The sequence below is a fragment of the Lontra canadensis genome, unplaced genomic scaffold (genome assembly GCF_010015895.1).
Source record: "Lontra canadensis isolate GAN:19392208 unplaced genomic scaffold, GSC_riverotter_1.0 scaffold17, whole genome shotgun sequence".
Classification (NCBI taxonomy): Eukaryota; Metazoa; Chordata; class Mammalia; order Carnivora; family Mustelidae; genus Lontra; species Lontra canadensis.
This window is the reverse complement of record NW_022631011.1, coordinates 14,678,577-14,702,062: the sequence shown is the minus strand read 5'-3', so window position 1 is coordinate 14,702,062 and position 23,486 is coordinate 14,678,577. Positions and strand designations below refer to the sequence as shown.

At 36.5% G+C, this 23,486-nt stretch overlaps 1 protein-coding gene and 1 long non-coding RNA gene across 2 annotated transcripts in view; one reads left to right on the top strand and one right to left on the bottom strand.

The window, feature by feature from the left end:
• Positions 1–1,110: 1,110 nt before the first annotated feature.
• Positions 1,111–23,486, bottom strand: part of LOC116868913 — a 52,145-nt gene continuing 29,769 nt past the window's right edge. The window contains exon 3 of the long non-coding RNA XR_004382913.1: positions 1,111–1,812. This is a non-coding gene — a long non-coding RNA (uncharacterized LOC116868913). The remainder of the gene's footprint in view (positions 1,813–23,486) is intronic.
• DSG3 (desmoglein 3) overlaps positions 5,272–23,486 on the top strand; it is a 32,868-nt gene continuing 14,653 nt past the window's right edge. Inside the window, exons 1-8 of the mRNA XM_032859701.1 lie at positions 5,272–5,527; positions 16,713–16,748; positions 17,232–17,360; positions 18,729–18,884; positions 19,352–19,496; positions 20,370–20,536; positions 21,398–21,526; positions 21,786–21,971. Of these exons, the coding sequence (XP_032715592.1) occupies positions 5,480–5,527; positions 16,713–16,748; positions 17,232–17,360; positions 18,729–18,884; positions 19,352–19,496; positions 20,370–20,536; positions 21,398–21,526; positions 21,786–21,971 (996 nt within the window). The 5' untranslated portion in view covers positions 5,272–5,479. The remainder of the gene's footprint in view (positions 5,528–16,712; positions 16,749–17,231; positions 17,361–18,728; positions 18,885–19,351; positions 19,497–20,369; positions 20,537–21,397; positions 21,527–21,785; positions 21,972–23,486) is intronic.

The window sequence follows — 23,486 nt, the reverse complement described above, 5'->3', positions numbered from 1 at the left end:
TTTCAGAGGGTTTTGTGGCTCCTCATCAGGACACGAACTGTAAAAGGACGGTACAATAAATTTGTATGAGTTTTACAGGTTTGCCAAACTTACCTGGAACTTAGTAATCATAAAAGTATCCCTGCATGATGGCTCACTCGGTAAAAAGCTGGTAACACATGAGTCTGGTAGAGAAATGCAGAGCCCCCAAAGAGTAAAGAACAACCAGTTGCTCGTTTTTAGAAGCATCCCCTTTCCTTACCATCCGACAGGTAGTAGTTCTCAACTGCAGTCTTTCCTGAAATCCTTAGAGATCATTTTTTTTAGGTGTTCCATGCCGTTTTCAGATTCCATCTTTCTACAGTTTGGTGTTGGCAGCAAAGCTGGGAGCACGAAGGCAGTGTATCCATATCCACGGGCCGTCACACCCCGGGTGTGCCACGTGGTTTGAGAAGCCGGTGGGTCATTCCACATATTTATTCCCACGGGTGGCGTCGTGGGTTGAAATTTAAATGAAAACAATCACCATTTTTTTCCTCCTTAGGAATTACCAACAATACCAGTACAATTTGATTACTAGAAAAACAGAAGATGTGGCTCCCGTGATACTTAAAAATACTTGAGAAAATACATGAAATGTACTATTTATCATCAAAAGGAAGATTAAAATGTATAAATAAAGGGATCATAATCATAGCAACAGAGTATAGCAAATTACTATTTGACTGCATGTTTGTTTTCTCGTATCTTTTCCTATCCCATCATCATATTACCTGAAATGGTGAAAAGACCAGGATGATGTTAGATCCAGGAAGGATGCCAGGTCCTTGGGATCTAACCAAGGTCCAGAACTTGCTTAGCTCTGAGTCAAATACCTTAGATTACTATACTCGGAATCTTAACTTTATTTTAATTTATTAGAATCCAGTAAATTATTAGCATTTAAATACACATTTAAATCTCTTTTTAAAAAGATTTTATTTATTTTAGAGAACGAGCACAAGTAGGGGGAACAGCAGGCAGAGGGAGAAGCAGGCTCCCTGACACACAAGGAGCCCAATGCGGGACTCGATCACAAGACCTGAGCCAAAGCAGGCACTTCACCGACTGAGCCACCCAGGTGTCCCACAACATTTAAATCTCTTAACAGAGTTAATTTTTTTTTTCCATAAAGGTACTATTTTCTCATAAAAGAAGCAGAAAAGATTTATCTGTGACAAGCGTTATGACTGGCATTTTCTTACACTATCCATGGAAATGCAAATTGGTATAGCCTTTTGGATGACAATCTACTAAGACTTTGAACTGTATGTGTCCTTTGTCCCAGCAGATAATATCTGCACAAAATTCTTAAAGATATATTCATTTGTTCAACCCGCAAATTCCTGGGAATATGCTATTAAATGAAACAGACATAATTCCTCCCTGATAGAACTCACAGTCTAAACAATCCAACTAAGAAAAAGCAGCTGATATATGGTACTAGGCCTGATAGGCAAAGCAAATTGGGATGACTGATAAAAAGGTATGAGGAAAAGAGTGCCCAACTGTGGGGAGAAGGTAGTAGAAGCTACCACCTGATGAGTGAGAAGAAGCCAGCCAGGAGAGAAAGAAACTGAGTGAACCTAAGGCAGGAAAGGAGCTGAGGGTTTCTGGAGAACAAAAGAAGACACATATGAGAGGGATAGAGTGTGGGATGTGGTTGGAAAGGAAAGCAGAGTCAATCAGGCAGTTCCTTGTAGGCCTTGCCAGGCAGATTTGCTTCTGGTCCAAGCATGCTGGAAGCCATGATCCTTTTACAGGTAGCAGTCAGGGTGCTGAGTGAGGGGTGGACTGGGAGAGAAGAAAAAGGAACAAGGGCTCAGTCATTGTCCATTGCCTGGTCTACATGAGAGATGTTAGAGGTCTGGATAGTGCAGAAGCCCAAGGAGGTAGGAACTACATAGATTCCAAATACACTTTGCAAATAGATCCCAGCTATTCAATTTGATCTCCAGCAAATCACAAGAACCAAATCAAAACTATTCCTAAAGAATAGTGGAGTGAGCACAATATTCATTTGAAAAATCCCTCCTTCATGCTTATTACCTGACAAAAATACTCCCACAAAGAAGCAATTGCCTAATCAGATTAAATCCGAGCAAAAAGATGTTGACCCTGATCATCCACAGCTTATGCAAAAATTTTTTAGATATGCAGTCACCCATAATCACTCTTCTGAAGTTTGGGCTTCGATCAATATATGGTAAGAATCACACACATCCTTTTAAAGAAATAATTCCAGGAATTGCAGAAACATGGTGGACCATGTTACACACCATCTAAGAGCAAATTCGATTAACAGCTCTATTTTCACTAATTATTAAAGTGCAAACTCTTCTCTGCTGGTGCACAGTTATTAAATTCCCTGACATTTCTGCATGCCTGCAGGTATGATTGTAATGGAAGAGGTCTGATTTCCATGACCTTGAACAACCAAGGGTGATGGGTCACAACTTTTGCAGGTCATTTCAAGATGTATGTATAATTCTGTTAATGCATGATTTATGGAACTAGTATCTTAATTTCATGAATTTGTAGATATTCAAGAACAATTAAATATCAGAAAGCAGTAATGTCTGACATATAAAATACATTACATACACGTTTCCAGTCAAAACAAACAAACCAGTGAATCCTTGCCAGTGAAGGCAAAGTCTCATTAACATTCTCTACTTGGTGAATAATAGAACTGCTCTAGATAATGAGTGTTTAGAAACATCACAGAAACCTCAAAAGCTACTGCCCAGTTGAATAAATATTCATTCTAATTGCTTCACCTCTTAGGCCATGGTTCAATTTTTAGCAAACTGAGGAATGGTTTCTTTAACTTTTTAAACCTGTGATGTGTCCTACTATCCAACTGTTATATTTTCAATATGGTGCCTCAGTTGAACCATAACGTACACATACAATGAAGCTCCCTTCTAATGATTATGAATATTATTGTTATTATCCTCATTTTTATTTCAGCCTCTGGAATATCAGCCAGTGTCAAGTTGGGCTTAGGTTGCCAAAGCCATTATTCAGAGAGTAATAACATAATCATGTGACGGAAACCCCTGGAAAATGTTCCCATCTTTCCTTTTCACAAACAAATGAAATGACAAGAGAAAACCCTGCTTAGTCCGAAGGCGTTATGCAAATGCACTCCCCAGCCAAAGTAACCACCACTCCCTTCCCAACACCATGCAAATCAGGCCCCAACAACATGTTTTATTACTTTCTTGAGGTCCCAAATCTCCAAACAAAAAAAAAGTGTTGGCTTAAATCATTGTCAAGAGCACATGTAAGATCAGAGAGCACCGCTTGCCTATAGAATGCACAATGGGACTTGTCGTGGATTTCTCCAGTCCTTCTTGACTGGGACATAGATGGAGCCTACATTGGCTGCAATGGGCCAAGTCTCATATATTAATTCCTACAAGGATGTCCACAGTTTTTATATACCATGTGTAACTGATATTTTAATCTGTAACTGGTATTTTAAAGTACTAAAGTAAAATACTTCCTTATCTGTGAAGAAGGAGTGGAAGCCCCTAATTAATTAAAGTTGTCAAAGAACTAGAATTTTAGAAAAGGTAAATCAGCACAAAGTAAGTCGTATCTAGAATCTAGATTCAGAGCAACTTATGGGTACGCTTAGGAATATCATAACTCACTGCTATCATCTTTTTAAGCTCTTTTATCTTTATTAATATTTTATTTATTTATTTGAGAGAGACAGAGCCTGAGCAGCGGGGAGGAGGCAGAGGGAAAGGGAGAAGCAGATTCCCCGCTGAGCAAGGAGCCTGATCCCAGGACTCTAAGATCATGACCTGAGCCAAAGGCTAACTGACTGAGCCACCTAGGCACCCCTCTTTTGTCTTTAGTACAATATTTTGAAGGATTACAAGACATTAAATTATGTAAAAGGAAAGAATTCATTAAATCTTTCTCTTCTTTCCTGCCCCGTAGTTTACAGTGTTATTCATAAAAGGCTCCGTTCAACTCTTCATTGTACCACGAAAGCAGTCACTTATAATACATAAATGGGCATGTCTATGTTCCGATAAAACTTATCTGCAAAAACTTGTTACAAAAACATTTTTCTGGAGGTGGATGGTGGTGATGTTTGCACAGCAATATGAGCATACCACTAATGCCATTCAGCTTTATACTTAAAAATGGTTAAAAATAGTCAATTTTGTTATGCATATTTCACCACAATTGTTTTTAAAACCACAAGATTTTGTCCATTCCCCTAACTTTCAGATTACAAAATCCTTTCTGTCTAAAATCCTCTGTGATTCATCAAAAAACTAATGATGTACTATGTGTTGACTAATTGAATTCAAATTTTAAAAATTCAGAAATAAAATAAAATAAAATACTCTGATTAAATGGTTTTCCTGAAACTAAAAAGCTTCCAAAACCTGATGCATAAATACTTGTAAAGATAAAATTGTTCTTCTACCAAAGAAAAATTTCTTTAAATACTCTGGAATGTTTAAAAATGTTTTTAACTCTAGTGTTAAAAGCAAACTAAAGTGGTGTTAGTAGATTTTCCCCCAACCTCTAACTTGGGTTGGCAACTACATATTTAGAAGTGCATAAATATATTACAGCAAGGTGGTTGACTGCTCCAGAGGAAATGTTTTGACTAATTAAAAGTGCACAAAGATAACCTTCTTCACTATGCAACGTATCATTGAACAAACTTATAAATGAAAAGGAATACAAGAGGAAAGAAGTCATCTGATTATTATCAGGGATCTGGTTTTGCAATGCATTATTTATATATTTCAAATATCTAAGGCACCAGATAACTGTTTACTCCAATTTTATTCCTAGTTATTTTCAATTATTTCTACTTTTTTTCCCAAAACCTGTATTAATAATTGCTTAATGTGATGGTTTTCTTCTTCAAATTTGAATTACTTTCAATAAAATATATCATTACTTCACACTGACATTTCGCTTAATTTTCAATCCACCCACATATACTCAGACTAAAAACAAAAGCTCTTCTACAAGTTAGGTTTGGGGGGATTTTTGTATGTTTTGTTTTGCTTTTCAGTTTTAATTGTAACCCTGAAGAAAAGCCAACTAGATTCTTTTTCAGTGTAGTCAGGACAAGTTTTTGCACTTCCACACCATGATGAATTTATTAGTCATCTGGGACCTTCCTATTAAACCTGTCTTCAGCCTGTGAACTTTTCTTTCAGCCTCCAACAAAGGATTTCTTTGCTTTTGGAATTGAGGTGTGTCTAAGTTTTTACCTGGGAGCAAAAGTGATGCAAGCGTTTCTGGTAAGACCAATCCTTGATTTAGGGTGGGGAGGAGCTGCATAACAGACTATCTGTAGACTCCAGAAAGCAGAGTCGTGACCGAAGGGCTTTTCTTAGACATCATATGCAGACAGTTGGAAGGACTGAAGCAGCCGCTTCCTTGGATTTGTCCACCAGGGAAGTCAGAGAAAATGACTTGGCTCCTTTTCAGAACACCAGGGGCTCTGGCCATTTTAATGGTAAGTCCGTTTTTTCTTTTTTTCAAATAATTCCAATTTTTCCCTGTTCCCTTCCTTGTTGGTTAATACTATACTTGATTGCTGAATCCCTCTTATAAGCTTTTTGGTGGTTTTTAATGTTGTATTTTACATAGAAAAATAAATCAGAGAGAAGTAGAATTTGAAACTTGACATTTAGCGTTTCTTTGGTTAATGAATTTAGTAATCTTGATCTTAGATCTATTATCCACAACACCCTCACTTTCTTCAAAGTAATGGTTTTATCCATCTTTCCAATACACAAACTAAAATACATGAAAGAGAGCCAGGTCTATTTTCCAAGGTTACATATCTCTTAAGCATATGGCTAAGAACTGTACGTGCCTGGTCTTGATACCTGACGTGTTTTTAAAATAGTCAGACCGTTGAATTAAAATCAAAGCAATGTTTGACTCTAGAAAAGTTGAAAGGGGTATTAAGAAAACTATGTTTCGCCATTATGTGCAAAAAAATATCCTGACTTTGGGGGGAAAAGACCTAAAACATTTTAGAAGCCATTTTTTTTTTCAGGAGCATAATACTTCTGTTGGTTGAGAAAGATTTTACAATGTTACCTAAAAGAGAAGTGAGATCTGAAGAACAAAGCACTAGTCTGGATGTCACAGACTAGTTTGTTCCTTAACTATGCTGTTTTAGTGAAGAAAAAAAAGGCCACAATTTTATCAGTTACATTAGGATATCAAAGTAGTGACATATACCATAAATCAATATTAAAGACAATTCCTAATACTAATTCTCACTTCATAATAAACCGAGTTGACCTAGGCACCAGTTTCCCTCACCTCCTCATCTTAAAAAGTTGAGATGATAATTGGACTTCAAGAAGTTGCAGAGAAATAGATCTTTAGAAAGAACTTTCTAAAAATTAAAGGTGTCCAAAATTAGAACAGACTGCCTTATGAGCGGGAGTTTCCCAGCTTTCCCTTTAAGGACAATGTCCAAGCAGAAAACTGTTATCGTCCCTTCTTTTAGAGTCTATTTTTTTAAGTACTTTTTTTTTTTTAAGATTTTATTTATTTACTTGACAGAGAGAGAGAGATAGAGCAAGCAGGGGGAAGCAGAAGGAGAGGAAGAAGCAGGCTCTCTGAGGGAGCCCGATACAGGGCTCAATCCCACAGCCCCAGGATCATGACCTGAGCCAAAGGCAGATGCTTAACTGACGGAGCCACCCAGGCACCTCAATGTTAGAGTCTATTTTTGTTATAACAATGGAACAAATTGTTTTGGTTCTCCAAGAGTCTGACCCAGGAATGTTGTAAAGAGAAATGAGACAGCTGTATAATATTCCTACCTTTCCAAATGGTCATTTCTAGACTAAACCTCAGGTAGCCTGATAATCTCCATGTTCAAACCAATGACCAACTCAGGAGGCTATGGGAAAAGTGGCGGGGGGTGCCAGAAGGTGTCACAAGAACACATAATTGGACCACCACAAGTGTAGGGGAGCTCTTTTCCCTGCTTTGACATAAACCATTCTCAAAAATCCCTCTAGTTCTAAAATAACAGTAAAATCGTTATATTAAGGGGTGTTCCATTCTTCTTTATATTCCCAATGGCTCCTATAATATCTCTCTTACAGTGGACACACATTGTTTGAAAAATAGATAGATGAACATTTAAATGAGGCCTCTAAACTGTAGCCTCCCAGAGTGCCTCTATAATGCTGGTCATGAAGGAAACTATGAAAAGTAAGACATTTTCTTCCCCTTAGAAAAATTTTACACACACACACACACACACACACACACACACAAGCTATTTAAACAACACTATAACTTCATACGTAATTATTAAATTGAATAGTCTAGACCTGCTCTGTCCAATATGGCAGCCAGTGGCCACATGTAGCTAATAACCACTTAAAATGTGGTTGTCTGAACTGAGATGTGCTGTTAAATGTAAAATACCCAACATATTTGAAGACTTTGTATGAAAAAAAGAATGTAAAATGTCAACTTTTATATTGACTACAATTAAAATTACAGTATTTTGGATATATTAGATAAAAGATATATTGTTAAAATTAATTTCACCCTTTTAAGCTTTTTAAGTATATGAATATTAAGGGACATCTGGGTGGCTCAGTTGGTTAAGTATGCGCTTTTGGCTCTCAGGTCATGATCCCAGGGTCCTGGGATCGAGTCCTGCATTGGGCTTGCTGCTCAGTGGAAAGCCTGTTTCTCCCTCTCTGTCACTCCCCCTGCTTATGCTCACTCTCTCTCTGACAAATAAGACCTTTAACAACAAGTAAATAAATATTAAAACATTTAAAATTATATATTTAGCTCTCATTTGTGGTTCTTATTAAATTTCTATCAGACAGTGCTTGTCTTTTATTAATGCTGTTAGTGGAATGCTGTATCAGTCAAGAGTGAGGTCAGCAAACAAGGTTCCATGGACTAGGTGAGATTTGAACTGTTTTTTGATTAACATAGATGGGCCAAAGGAGGATATCCTGCACCCTGAGTTGTCAGACCAGCAGGAGCAAAGGAATTACAGCATTTACCTAGGGGCAATGGACATACTGGTTTGGCTAGAACGACAGTATGCATTGGACATGAATTGGAAAGGTAAATGAGGGTCAGATTGAAAGTACACTCAGTGAAGCCTAATGGAATCCATTTAGAAGTGGGGAGCCACCCCAAGTTTTGAAATAGTGTGGTAAGAGGGAAAAAAAACAAGTTTTTCAAAGCATTGTGGAGTGGGAATGCACATCTTTTGTTGTTGAAGGGTGAGGTCTGGAAGTGGGAAGACGTATTTGGAGGGCTGAATTAATTCCACCATCCTGTGACCATAGAAGATTGCCTAGAGAAGTGAGATAGGATAGCAAAGTCACGGGCTTCGGTCTATGCCTGTAATGACTGACTCACTTTAGGCTTTGTTCCCTCAACTGTCATATGACAATAATCACAGTCCTCTGCCACAGTAAGAATAAAGCAGTAACATGGATGTTGGGGCACCGTTGGTTTCATTCAGGTCATGATCTCAGGGTTCATGAGATCAAGCTCTGCATCCGGGTCCCCACTCAGCAGGGAGTCTGCTTCTCTCCCTCTCTCTCAGCCCCTCCCCATGCTCCCATTCTCTCTCTCTCTCCTTCTCTCAAATAAATAAATATATCACTTACTTAAAAAAGCAGCAACATGTGCAAACAAGTGCTCTGGAAAATACAAAGTGCTTTGTAAGACTCCTATCATTTGCAATGTTTACATTAGTAACAACACAAGTGATTCTTGATAACTTCTTAAAAGTCTGCCTTACTATTTTAAATAACCACCAACACCGGTTTTAGTAAGTCAAGAAAGGACCTCTATTTTTCTTGAGTGAAAGAGCACATCAAACTATATCTTACATTCATGTAATAGTGGGTATTAGAAAATAACATTTTCAAACTTGGAGCATTACTCAAAATTTCAGCTGTCCAGTCTTCTAATTATTTGAGAGGTGAAGGCATGGGGAACACCTGCCTATAGTCAAAGAAAAACGTAATAGTTATCAGTTTCCTGTGCATGTTTGATCCATTTCTCAAATAGAAAATAAACATTTGGGGGAAAAAATTTATGATTGAAAATACTTAGCTTCAGAGATTTAACCGTTTAAAAATAATGTCTATGTTCAAAGGAGACCACTGTTCAGTGTTTTATAGTCCACAAAATCTGCAACACAGTTTGTCATATAGCACATCTATTAGCATCTGGACAAAAAGCTATTTAATTTCATGCCACTATATTATGTAAAACTTTACTCAATACAAAGCTAATAGTGATGCTGGAAATCCAAAGATTTTTAAAGCACAAAGTTTTAAAGAAATTAGTAGTGTTGGTGCTGGAAAAAAGAGAGTCGTTTAAATATCAAGTTCAGCATTAGAATGTGTTCTAAACATAGCAGAACTATTTTCAACCACCTTCTTCTATAGAACATACTAAAAGTAAAATTTTAGAAAAATAATTGTAAATAAATGGTCCAAATTTTTTCTACTGAAATGTAATAGACATATAATATACTACTAGCTTTGGATGTACCTCATAGTAATTCAATATTTTTACGCATCACAAAATGATCTCCGTGATGAGTCTTAGTACCATACGAAGTTGTTACAACATCATTGACTATATTCCTTATGCTGTACGTTACATTCCCATGACTTATTATTTTAAAGCTAGAAGTCTATACCTCTTAATATCCTTCACCTATTTCACCTGTCCCCCAACCCCTCCTCTCTCTGGTCATCAACAGGTTGTTTTCTGTATCTGTAAGTTTCTTTTCAGTTTTATTTTGCCTGCTTATTTGTTTTGCTTTTTAGATTCCACATATAAGTGAAATCACATGGTATCTTTCTTTCTCTGTCTGACTTATTTCACTTAGCGTAATACCTTTGAGGTCCATCCCTATTGTCACAAATAGCAAGATTTCATCCTTTTTTATGGCTGAAATCAGGGAGTATGAAACCCTTTATATATATCTACATATATACACATATATATGTATATATCACAACTTCTTTATCTATTCATCTATTGAGGGACCCTTAGGTTGATTCCATATCTTGGTTATTATAAATAATGCTGCAATGATAATAGAGGTGCATTTATTTCTTTGAGCTGATGTTTTCTTCTTCCTTGGATAAATATACAGAAATGGAATTACTGATCATATAGTAATAGTTCTATTTTTAATTTTTTGAGAAATGTCCACACTGTTTTCCATAGTAGTTGTACCAATTTATATGCCCACCAGCATGAGAGTTTCCTTTTCCCCCACACCTTTGTCAATTCTTGTCATTTTTTGTCTTTTTGATTATAGCCAGTCTGTTGTGTGTGAGGTGTGAGATGGTATCTCATGCATTTCCCTGATGATTAGTGATTTTAGCATCTTTTCATGCCTGTTGGCTATCCGGATGTCTTTTTAGAAAATGTCTATTCAAATCTTCTGTGTGTTTTTTAATTGGGTTTTTTCTTATACTAAGTTGCCTGAGTTCTTTATATATTTTTTATATTAACCCCTTATCAGATACATGACTTGCAAATGTCTTCCTGCATCCAGTAGGCTAACTTTTTGTTTCATTGGTGGTTTCCTTTGCTGTGCAAAAGCTTTTTAGTTTGATGTAGTCCCACTTATTTTAGTTTTTGTTGCCCTGGCCTGAGGAGACTGCTCCAAAAAAATATTACCTAAGACCAATGTCAAAGAGCTCACTCCCTATGTTTTCTTTTAGGAGTTCTATGTTTTCAGTTCTCACATTCAAGTCTTTAATCCATTTGAATTTATCTTTGTATATGGTGTAAATTGGTGGTCCAGTTTCATTCTTTTGCATATAGCTGTCCAATTTACCCCACACCATTTATGAAAGAGACTGTCTTTTCCACACTGTATATTCTTGCCTCCTTCATTATGGATTAATTGACCATATATTTGTGGGTTTGTTTCTGGGCTCTATTCTATTTGATTGATCTATGTGTATGTTTTCATGCTCCTACCCTACTGTTTACTGTAGTATGGTAGGACAGTTTGAAATCAGGGAGTATGATACCTCCAGCTTCGTTCTTCTTTCTCAAGATTGCTTTGGCTATTTGGAGTCTTTTGTGGTTCCCTACAAATTCCAGGACTCTGCTCTAGTTCTGTGAAAAAGGCAATGGCCCAAATTTTTAACAGAAGGAAAATCTTTGAGGTATCTTTCCTTCTCTTGATCAATGAAATGATCTAGTTTCCAGTGCTAATAAATACATGGAAATAAATTTGCTCCTGAACCTCTTCAAAAGTTAAGATTCTAAATTCAGAATAAACTTGCCAAGCAATTCTGGACAGTCCTGCCTGACTTGAGCAAATGTCAGGAAAGATGTAATTACATCTACCAATTATCACTCTCACTTGCTTATTACCTGAAACTGGTTTTCATTTGGAGCCAGAACACTTAGTGTCCCATGTGGTTTCTCATAAAACTCTTAGCCTTTGGCTCTTCCTTTCCAGTTAAGAGTCAATCTGATAGCCTAAGGTAAGGGCTTGTTTTGGGAAGTTCATTACAAGAAAATTATATGGACAACTGGTTACTATCCATAATTATACTATGAATAATTGAATCCATCTAATATGCACATTTTTCTTACATGGCCACTGCACAGTTGGCTAGGCTAAACACTGCACAACTCCAGAAGACACATTCACATAAACTACAATGTGAACAGTACCCCCTGAAATTGTGTAAGGGGGAACCCACACAGTTGTATAGTGGAACACTGGTTCTTGATTCTTCCTGATGCTCAAAAAGAGAAATTCCAGTATAGTTAACATACAGTGTCCTATTAGTTTCAGTTGTACAATATATGATTCAACAATTCTACACATTACTCAGCACTCATCATGTCATGGTAAGTGTACACTTTAATCCCCATCACCTATTTCACCCTCAACCCCACCCACTCCCCTCTGGTAATCATCAGTTTGTTCTCTATAGTGAGGAGTCTGTTCCTTGTTTTCTTTCTCTCTCTCTCTCTCTCTCTCTCTTTTCCCTTTGCTCATTCATTTATTAAAAAAGAGAACGCTCTTATGTATCTTGACGTGAATAATAATAATAAAAGGTCACTTCATAGTAAAGTGAATCTCTTACACCTTTTTTTTTAAGATTTTATTTATTTATTTGATAGAGATCACAGTAGTCAGAGAGGCAGGCAGAAAGGAGGAAGGAGGCTCACTGCTGAGCAGAGAGCCTGATGTGGGGTTCGATCCAGGACCCTGAAACCATGACCTGTGCTGAAAGCAGAGGCTTTAACCCACTAAGCCACCCAGGTGCCCCATCTCTTACACCTTTTAAAAAAAATTTGTTGACAGTGCTCACTTTGGTAGCACATACATTAAAGTGTGATGACAGAAGTCATTAATACTTGGTAAGCACTTACTGTGGACTTGTGCTCATCTATGTGCTTTAGACTTACTAATTCATTTAATCCTCAAAACAAATATATAAAGTAAGTAGAATTATTATCCCTATTTTACAAATGAGGAAATTGAAAGATTAAGTAATGTTCCCAAGTTATACAACCAGTAAATGTTGAGACTGGGATTTGAATTCAAGATTCAAGATCTGGTGTCCAGTTTCATATTACTACACTTGACTGTTTCCTACACAGCATTCAAAATAAGTATTTGAGAATATCCAGTTTGTTGGGAATATCTAGTATTTGTTTTTCTTAGCATCTCTACCATGATATGAGGCTTAACTTTTAAAATTGAGTTTACTCTTAAATCAGCTATTGAAAATTAAATTGTCTAAAATTAAATTTTAATCTCTAAGTAATTAAACATATATCATTTTTTTTCAATTAAGGGTTTGTCCTGATAAATACAAAGCTTATTAGAATGTTCTGGGGGTTTTACATTTTAAGTTTAAAAGGTCTATAAATATATATGTATATATAGAGAGATAGAGTACATACACATACATATATGCTGTGAGATATAAAAGACAAACTGGTCATATTTTCTGCATTAAACATATGAAATGTATTCATCAAACATGTATTGAATGACCTCTATGATTGAACTCATTAATAATCACTGTATCTAACCAATTATAAAAATAATATCACCAGCTTATGTTCCCCAAAAAATTAATAAACAAAAAATCACATTTAAAACATATAATGATTTCTTTGAATCATCTAATTCATTTTACAAATTTCCCAGAGGAGAGTGGATGTGATCTACTCCTATCCCATTCTAGAGATGAGGGAGAGCTACCCTTAGCCAGCCAGGACTACCTCACTGGATAAATGCATAGTTTAACAGTCCATCTATCCCCACACAAAAGTTTGAGGTAACTCTACATAAAATCTTGGCCAAACTCGGGAAATAGTAGTTGTTATTATAAATGACTTTTCAAAAACTGGTCACCCATGTCCTCAAAATATATGTATTTTATATGTATTATATTCAATAGAAACCATAATGATATAATTATATACATTTAATTAGCAAATAGGGTATACAGATATTAAATTACTTTATTCCATGTGTTATTTTATTAATTTACTAGTCTGATTTGCTTTTAATGAAATATTTCTGATTCTTATCTATACAAGAGTACTCAGGTCATATCAATGCTTTAAAAATCATATAACTAAAATTATCAAAATAACCAGGAGACCAGAGGAAGGAAAAAAAAGTATAGGAATTCTCAAGATAAGGAGTGTTTTCTCCTCATTTGTATTTCCAATCAAAAGGCTATCAAAAAAGCCAACTTAGTTGATTTATATGGTCAGGAAACTATTGAAATATTTATTAAATACTCAAAAGAAGTATATTAAAATAACTAAAGCAACTAAGTAACTAATATACATATTAATTATCTTAAATAATAAAGTTTTTTTAAGAAATATCATTTTAAATAACATAAGGTTATGATTATATTTCTAAATATTTAAAAAATATTGTAATATCTCAGAAGTGTTTCTTATTAACCTTCCCATATTCCTAGAAGCACAAATAACCACCACATTGCATGATATTCCCTAAAATTAGAGAACATTCTTGGTGGTCTGAATTTAAAAGAGATGATGAGAAAAGAGTGAAGGTCTGACTGAATAACTTGTAAGGGCTCTGATTTAGTGAAAAGATTGAACAAATAAGAAACAACCATCTCCCATGTTCATTCTCCACAGTGTAGAGTTTGTCCTTTCTTTGCTTCCCAGGAAAACAGAAATTATCCCTTAATGTCTATTCAAAGAACCCTTCTCTGTCGGACTAGTGCAAACATGATTCATATTTTCTGGATGACTCTTTCCAGTTTTCCTGTAAAGGGAAGGGTGCCTGGCCCAACCTTCCCTTCACATGTAGCTGAGTCCTTATGAATTGAGAAATTAGTGAGATTATGACAGTGCTCGAGTCTTCTCTCCCAGGTAACTCATGACAACATTTAATAAAGAGAAAGCTGTAAAATCACTTTGAGACAGGTTATAAACATATGCAATGATCCCTTTTCACGACAATTTGCAGACCCTTTGAAATAAGGATTTCAATGAAAGTTTTAGAATGCAAGGGTCCTGGCATCCTATGTCTTTTGTAGTTACTTCTTTGGTTCAGAGTTCCACCTGCCTCTTTATTATAGCCTTACAAAGTAAACAATGTAATAAATCTACAAGTTTCAGCAGTAACTTTCACTGTTGCCAGGAAGAAATCTAAATTGAGTATCATATAACTTTCTTTCTACCACTGGTTTTTCTACTTACTTATGCCAACTTTGGCTAAAATCTAGTTTAATGATGATGTATACACTTTGGAGTCAGGGTGCAGAAGTTCAAATCCTGGCTCAATTAGAGCTGTTGGGGGAGACAAAGTTCTCATTGTCTCCTGGCTCCATTTCTTCAGCCATAAAATAGACTATAATAATAGTATCTCCATCAGATGGCTACTATAAGTATTACATGAGATAATAAATATAAAGATCTATAAATTGCAACTAACACAAAAACCATAATAAACATTAACTCCAACAGTTTCATGGCAATTGTTGAAACTTGAACTGATCATTACCAGTTAGAATGGCTAAAATCAAAGTGACAAGAAATAAAAAGTGTTGGCAAAGATGTGGGGGCTGGGGGATGCCCTTGTACACTGTTGGTGGGGACTGAAATTGATACAGCCTCTGTGGAAAACAGTATGGAGATTCCTCAAAAAATTAAAAATAGAATTACCATATGGGTATGATCCAATATAATCCAATAATTCCACCATTGGATATTTACCCAAAGAAAACAAAACACCATATCACCATATCACAAAGACATATACATCCCTATACTTATTTCAGCATTGTTTATAATAGCCAAGATATGGACACAACCTAAGTGTCCATCAACAGATGAATGGACAAGGAAGCTGTAATGGAAAATTATGCAGCCATAAGAAGGCTGACATCAGGACATCTGAGATGATATGGATGGACCCAGAGGGTATTCTGCTAAGTGAAATAAGTCAGACTGAGAGAACCCAATATGATCCCACTTATAAGTGGAATCCAAAAGAAAAAGAAAGGAAAGGGAAGGGAAGGAAAGGGTGAAGAGAAAGGAAAGGAAAGGAAAGGAAAGGAAAGGAAAGGAAAGGAAAGGAAAGGAAAGGAAAGAGGAAGGGAAGGGAAGGGAAGGGAAGGGAAGGAAAGAGAAGCAAAGGAAAGCAAAGGAAAACAAAAAGTAGAATCAGACCTATCAATACAGAGAACAAACTGATGGTTGCCAGAGGGGAGAATGGTGGGGGGCCGAACAAAATGAGTGAAGAGGGGTGGAAGATAAAGTCTTCTAGGTATGGAATGAATTAAGTCACAGGAATAGAAAGCACAGCAAAAGGAATAGTAATATTGTAACACTGATGTAACAAGACACATAGTAGCTACACTTGCGGTGAGCATAGCATAATGTATAAACTTGTCAAATCACTAAATTGTACACCTGAAACTAACATAATGTTGTGTGTTAACTATATTCAAGTTAAAAAAAATGCATTCTAGGTAAAAAACAAGATGGAACATGACACAAAAGAAGATCCCATATGTTCTTAAGAAAGTAAAGACCCTAGACTGCCTGACTTCATTTTATCCTCATTTAATTTTTTCAGATCAGTGTGAAAATTAAGCTCAACATTTAAGCTGAAATAACAGGGCAGGGATTAGCAGGTCCATATCCCACATACACCGTACTTATGATTGGAACAGCATATCCCCAACTTTTATGTTCCACTCTCTAAACCTGACTAGTTCTATTCCATCCTCTCCACTGTCATACAACAAAAAAGCGCAACTAATAGCTTATCACAATGATGCTCACCACTGTTTCCCAAAACAGTATCTTCCAGAGTTCTTAGAAAGTCTTTATAGAACAGCCAGGTAAAATATGTCTGGTTGTTGCAACTGTTTGGCACAGTTTTGCATAATTCAGTAGATTCTTTTGTATACCATTAAAACTCTAAAGTCAGATTAAAAAACTGTAAGAACTTGTTTATACTGAGAATATTTTCTTTTTCCTGAGAGGATTTTACCCTTTGAATACTGCTTCAACAAATCTTCTACTTTTGAAATAGAAACAAACTACAGTATGAACAGGATTATCTTTGTAATTATTTATTAGAAGAATTCACATTTAACTTGATTTTATTTAAATGTCTACAGGTGCTCATATTGGTTCATGGAGAACTGCGAATAGAGGTAAAGTATGAAAAAGTTTTTTGTAACTAAAATAATAGTTCAAAAATTAAAATTGTATTGGGAAAAGTAAATATTTCTTTAATGTTTAAAACTATTAAATAACTGTGAAAATAAAATTAAAACCAGCCCAATTTTAAATACCAAGAATGTATAAATGTCATTATTGTACTTTATCTTATGTGTTCTTTCTTATTTTAAACAAATCAACAGGTTTTTATTAAACACATCCTAGGTACCCAGAGCAGTGAGATATTATGGAATATATAAAGGAAATACAAAATATGATTCAATGCCAGTATTAAAAACCATATGGTTCTGTAGTTGTTTTAGATATTAAATGTTCTCTCTTTGCTTGACAAAGTGTGAGGTCACGCAAAGTAGACTTTGTAGATACTATGAAACAATCTAGGTGTTGAAAAGCAATACTCAAATGAAAACTTTTTAACAATGTGCATAATAAAATGGGATGCCTTTTCACATAAGACAAAGGGTCAACACGGAGAAGATGATACTGCTGTACAAGGCAAAAGGAGATACAAACGTGAATGGGTGAAATTTGCAAAACCCTGCCGAGAAAGAGAAGACAACTCGAAAAGAAATCCAATTGCCAAAGTAAGTCACATCAGCAGGGGCAATATGCAGTTTCAGAATAAATGTAATAGATATAAATTAAAATGATATGGCAATCCATTTATCAAAATGCAGACTGAGGAGTCCATAGAACAAATAACCTGGTATCTTCAACCACATAAAAAAAAAAAAAAAACCCTAATAATAATAATATAGAATGAGATGAAGGCACTATGGCTTCTAGAGTAATAAAATATAATTAAGAGACAGGGGGACCAATTTTAATGAATATGCCTTGCTTAGATCTGGATTCTAGCAAACAAATAGAAAAAAATATATGATGAGGAATTTGAGGGGCAGGGCAGGGGGTCATGGGGGAAAGAGAGGGAAAAATGAAACAAGATGGGACTGGGGAGGGAGACAAACCATAAGAGAATCTTAATCTCAGGAAACAAACCGAGGGCTGCCGGGGGCCTGGGGGGTGAGAGGGATGGAGTGGTTGGGTGATGGACATTGGGGAGGATATGTGCTATGGTGGGTGCTATGAATTGTGTAAGACTGATGATTCACATACCTGTACCCCTGGGGCAAATAATACATTATATGCTAACAAAAAATACATATATGGATAAGACAATAAGATAAATGGTTGGGGGCCCATGTATTCGTAATGATTAAGACTGGGTGATGAGATATATCAGGTTCATTATACTAACCTAACTTTATATATATTTGAAATTTTCCATATTAAAAAGCTTGAAAATTATAATAAAAATAAAATAATAAATAATTTATTTTAATAAACATGTTTAACACTTACTGTATAGTTCCTTTCCCCTTTTTCTCTCCAGCTCCCTCTATTTAAACTAAAATAAATATCTTTTTTTTAAAGATTTTTATTTATTTAATTGACAGAGAGAGACAGCGAGAGAGGGAACACAAGCAGGAGGAGTGGGAGAGGGAGAAGCAGGCTTCCTGCTGATCCCAGAACCCTAGGATCATGGCCTGAGCCGAAGGCAGACACTTAATGACTGAGCCACCCAGGCGCCCTTAAATAAATGTCTTTTTTTCAAAAAATGTTCTCTGCTAAGGAAAGGAGCATTCAGAAGTAGTCTTTTCAATATTAAGTATCCATGACTTTCTCCACATTTTAACATCACCATGGTGGCCACAATCTGAGCAAACACTCTAGAGCCAAAATGATTAATGTGTGTTGGTCCATGCTGGTCAATAGATGCAACAGTTTGAAATATTTCACATTCCCAGTATTCATCAAGGCAAAAAGTAACCATCAGAGTCAGAAAGAGTGAATAAAATAAAAAGAAGACTTAAGACTATGAAGGTGGAGAAATGGGAAGGAAAAGGCCTGACTGATGATCACATTCACATTTTGGGTGTTTGGGGCTTCAGATTACTTCAGATTTCCAAGCAACCCAGAAAATTACCTACCGAATTTCTGGAATGGGAATTGATCAACCCCCTTTTGGAATCTTTGTTGTTGACAAAAACACTGGAGAAATTAACATAACAGCCATAGTTGATCGTGAGGAAACTCCAAGCTTCCTGGTAAGTTTGTGTCCTCAATATTGGGCACCCTTATGTTTGTGCCTGGTGGCTTTAGAATGTGCTACTCTTCTACTGGTTAATTTAGAAGAGAGATCAGTGCATGAAAAATTCCACCAACAAATAACCATGTTCGTCCCTCTTATAAAGAGCCTTCACTTCTGGATGTGCCCCTGAAGGAATTTACTAGGAGGGTGCATGAGTAAGCATTGAAGTCCAACATGCATCCTGCAAAGAGTTTCACACTCTTTGTATCACATGACAGTACCAGCCTGGAAGAAGGGGCAGCTTGCCTAACTGGCCTGCCCACTGTGGGTACCTTTACTTCCTTTGTCTAGTTTTGGGGGGAACATTTTTCTTCTGTGCAAAAAAAATCTGTATATGCTAGTAGGGGCTTTATTTCTACAAGTTTTACTAGTGTGCAAACTGAGTTTGTAGAGTATTAAGTAACATTTCCCTCTTTTTTCTAGATCACGTGTCATGCTCTAAATGCCCTAGGACAAGATGTAGAGAAACCACTTATACTAACGGTTAAAATTTTAGATGTCAATGACAATCCTCCAGTATTTTCACAAAGTATATTTGTGGGAGAAATTGAAGAAAACAGTGCTTCAAGTAAGTCCCTTACAGTATCTACCACTTCTTTTTTTTATTTTAAAATACAGGCATCACTATAGTCATCATTTTATAAGCTAATTTATTCTCCTAGTTTTATCAGTAGTCTTGCAGAAAAATTCATCCAAATAACCCGGGTCTTACTTTCTAATATTTTTATTTGAGCTAATTATCCACTGCCATTGTATCTCTAGGTCATGGTCCTGTTATGAACTTAATAGTATCTTACTCTCTATACATAAGTCACATGAGTACCTGGTAGTCATAAAGCTACAGGGGTGGCCTTAGGTAGCCTGGATGCATCAGCTAGACTTTTTAGATTATAAAGGAAGAGACACACTAAATTACTTGGATAATCTGCGGAAAAGGGAGAAAGACAATGCCATCCATCAAGGGAAGAAATTAAGACAGAAAATAGTCTCAACTCCAACACAGCCAAGGCTTAAGGACAACAGGAAGTTTTGGGGTTTTTTTTAAGATTTTATTTATTTATTTGACAGACAGAGTTCACAAGTAGGCAGAGAGGCAGGCAGAGAGAGAGGAAGGGAAGCAGGCTCCCCACTGAGCAGAGAGCCCCATGTGGAGCTTGATCCCAGGACCCTGAGATCATGACCTGAGCCCAAGGCAGAGTCTTTAACCCACTGAGCCACCCAGGTGCCCTAACAGGAAGATTTTTATAGAAGGCAGCACAGTTCCACCTGATTAAGAAAGACAGTAAGAGACACTGCAACTGACATTTAATTCATTTTTAAGCATACAGATAGATTTAAGATTTTAAAAAACAAAGGTCAATTTGAAATTGTGTTGAATATATAATGTGAAAAGAATGTCAATTCTTACATATTCTTTCATGAGATTCTTCTGTATTTCTAGACTCACTGGTGATGATACTAAATGCCACGGACGCAGATGAACCAAACCACTTGAACTCTAAAATAGCCTTCAAAATTGTCTCTCAGGAACCTGCAGGCATACCAATGTTCCTCCTAAGCAGACACACTGGGGAAGTCCGTACTTTAACCAATTCTCTTGATCGAGAGGTAAAGCAAGGCATTTGGGAACATTCGATAATAAAAGATTTGATTGTAAGAAAGTTGAGAGAGGTGACCCCACTTTACCTGAGGATGAAAGGAGAAAGGAAAAGACGTTCTCCGTACTCAACTGGGCCAATCTAGGGAAATTGTTTGCATTTCAATATGATTCTAGTGGGGTGAGATGTGTACCTAAGAACTGTACAATCAGTTGTACCCTAAACAAACAAATACCAACATATCAGTGGGAGGTCAAGTGGAGAGTAAAAGAAGGCATGGAAGCATACATGGACAAAGACTGAACTGTGACTAATTCCTGATTAGGTGGAAGAAAAATAAATTTCTTAGATGATAGAAGAAATTTCTTTCTAGAAGAAATCCTTCTCTGATGTTACTTTTTTCTACTGACTAGTTTTAATTTTACCCCTGCTTCCAGAACACTAAAGAATCCTTGCTCTCTCTTCCCCATTATCCTACCACTATAACTACCATCACCACCACCAGTGCCATCTTGATCACATACAATATCCTGTCAGACTTTATATTACTTATGCAAATGATTCTCAAATAGACCAATAGGAAAGCTCTATTAGTGAACTTCCCTCAAATAAGCATCCTACCATCCTCACTGCCCGTTTCTGCTCCAAGTGTAACTTTCTTGCCCTAAGAAGCTTACAAAAGAGAAACCTGGTCTCCAGGGCCCCACATGCCTCCTCCATGCTGGAAAATGAAACAACTCATGTGATCCTTCTAGAGAATAAACCAGGAGCTTGAATATTTTCACCTCTTTACCCATAGGAAGCAGGTAGTTTTCTTTGTATTCTTGGCACTGGAGATAAATTATTTTTCTTTGTTTTTCTCCAAATTTAGCAAGTTAGCAGCTATCGGCTGGTTGTGAGTGGTGCCGACAAAGATGGAGAAGGGCTATCAACTCAATGTGAATGTAGTATCAAAGTAAAAGATGTTAATGATAATTTCCCAGTGTTCCAAGACTCTCAGGTACACCTTGTCCTCCTTGAAGAATAATGATATATATTTTTTATTTTTCATTTTGTCATTCTAATTCAGTATTCATTTGCCTGCTGGCTTCTATTTAAGTTCTCTGCACTTTTCTTTAAAATAAGCTTTTGCAAAATATAAGAATTTAGTAACCAGCAAGAGGCAACACATAATGTGAGAATTAATGATTAATTATATTCAGAATCTCTTTAGATAAAACCTGACAATAACTCTTAAATTCTGCTTCTCTCCTTTTTAGTATTCAGCACTTATTGAGGAAAATACTTTAAGTTCTGAGTTGCTTCGATTTCGAGTTACAGATTGGGACGAAGAATTCACAGATAATTGGCTTGCAGTGTATTTCTTCACCTCTGGAAATGAAGGGAATTGGTTTGAAATACAAACTGATCCGAGAACGAATGAAGGCATCCTGAAGGTGGTTAAGGTAAGGCCTATTTCCCTTCCATGGTAAAAATATTCCATATTAGCCCAACTATCATTTCTGCAGATAAGCTTTATTCACTTATTAATAATAAAAAGTAGATAGAATTTTTTAAAGACACATAGCCCCATTACCTAAGGGTAGCTTTTTTAAAAAATTTATTTCCTTCCAGGAAGGATGATTTATTTCCTTCCAAGCTATCATAGTAAACACAAATACACTAATATATGTATATTTATAGGTGTGCTTGCTTAATGCACAAGAATGTAAAACCCATTTCTTGACTTAATCTCGTTTACTCTCTACAACTGAAGATGGGAAAGGACAAGAATACATGATATTGTGGCTTGTGAATTTGTCACCTTGCTTTAAGTGGATTAGTTACAGTCATAAGAGGGGGAAAATACAAGTTTTTGGAAAATGGGCATATATAATTAAATCTGCAATACAAAAAAAGAGCAATTGAGTAAACCTTCCATTTAACATGCTTGGCTGTAACAGTCACCCACCATCCCCCCCCCCCACACACACACACAAATACAGAATCCAACCTTCAATAACATAAGGATATTTCTGCCTGGACACGATGTAGACTAGAAAAAATAACCACTATTTGAAGGCATTCCTTGGCACATACTGAACTCTATAGGACTTTCTTTATTTCCTTGAGTCCAGTAGAGTGACAGACCCATAAGAGACCCTTAACAAGGAAACTGCTGGAATCCCCGAATGCAGCCATGTGAACAGTTCCTATTACTCTGCTTTTCAGAGGGAAGGCTATAACCATCACTTGCAAGGGTATGTTATAAACTCCCAGCAACCCCTGAAAATGAGGTCTTCCCTCTCTCCTGTCTTGGTGTCATCTAGTCTTCTAAACTAGATGAGAATCAGAGAAATTAGGCCTTATTATTCCATCATAACATTTCCTCACAACAAACAGCCAGTCATCCAATTCTGCCCTAGAAATTGTCCTTAAAGTCTGGCTCTGGTCTTCCTTTCTATGGCCTGTGATCTACAGGGCCCTGCCTTCTTACTCCTACATGACTGTAATCACTCCTAATAGATCTCCTTACCTCCTGTTTCTACTTCTCTTCATCCTCTTACTGCCACTAGTCTACTGCCATGTTTTTCTAAAAACCAATGTGAATTACTCTGTTCTTTAAAACCTTTCCTTGTTCTCCACTGGCTGTGAAAGTGGCCCTCCATTCATTGCTCATTTGCATCACCAGCGGGAATATAGGAACAATTGGTTCAGTTGGTCTGTGAGGAAGCCCAGAAGACAGGACTTAATGGCTCCACAGAGAACTCTAATTGCAGTCAGGACTGATGATCAGCTGCTGGCCTTGAAGATGACCTTCGGCCTCCTCAGAACTGTGGACAAAGTCTCTCACCTTGTCACCTTCTGTAACTCTGGGCATTTGCAAATGTTTCACCTCTGCCTGAAAAACTCCTCCTCAACCTTCAACCTTCAACACTCGACTCCCTTGAAACGTCTCAGAAGGTTTCCTAACTGTCCCC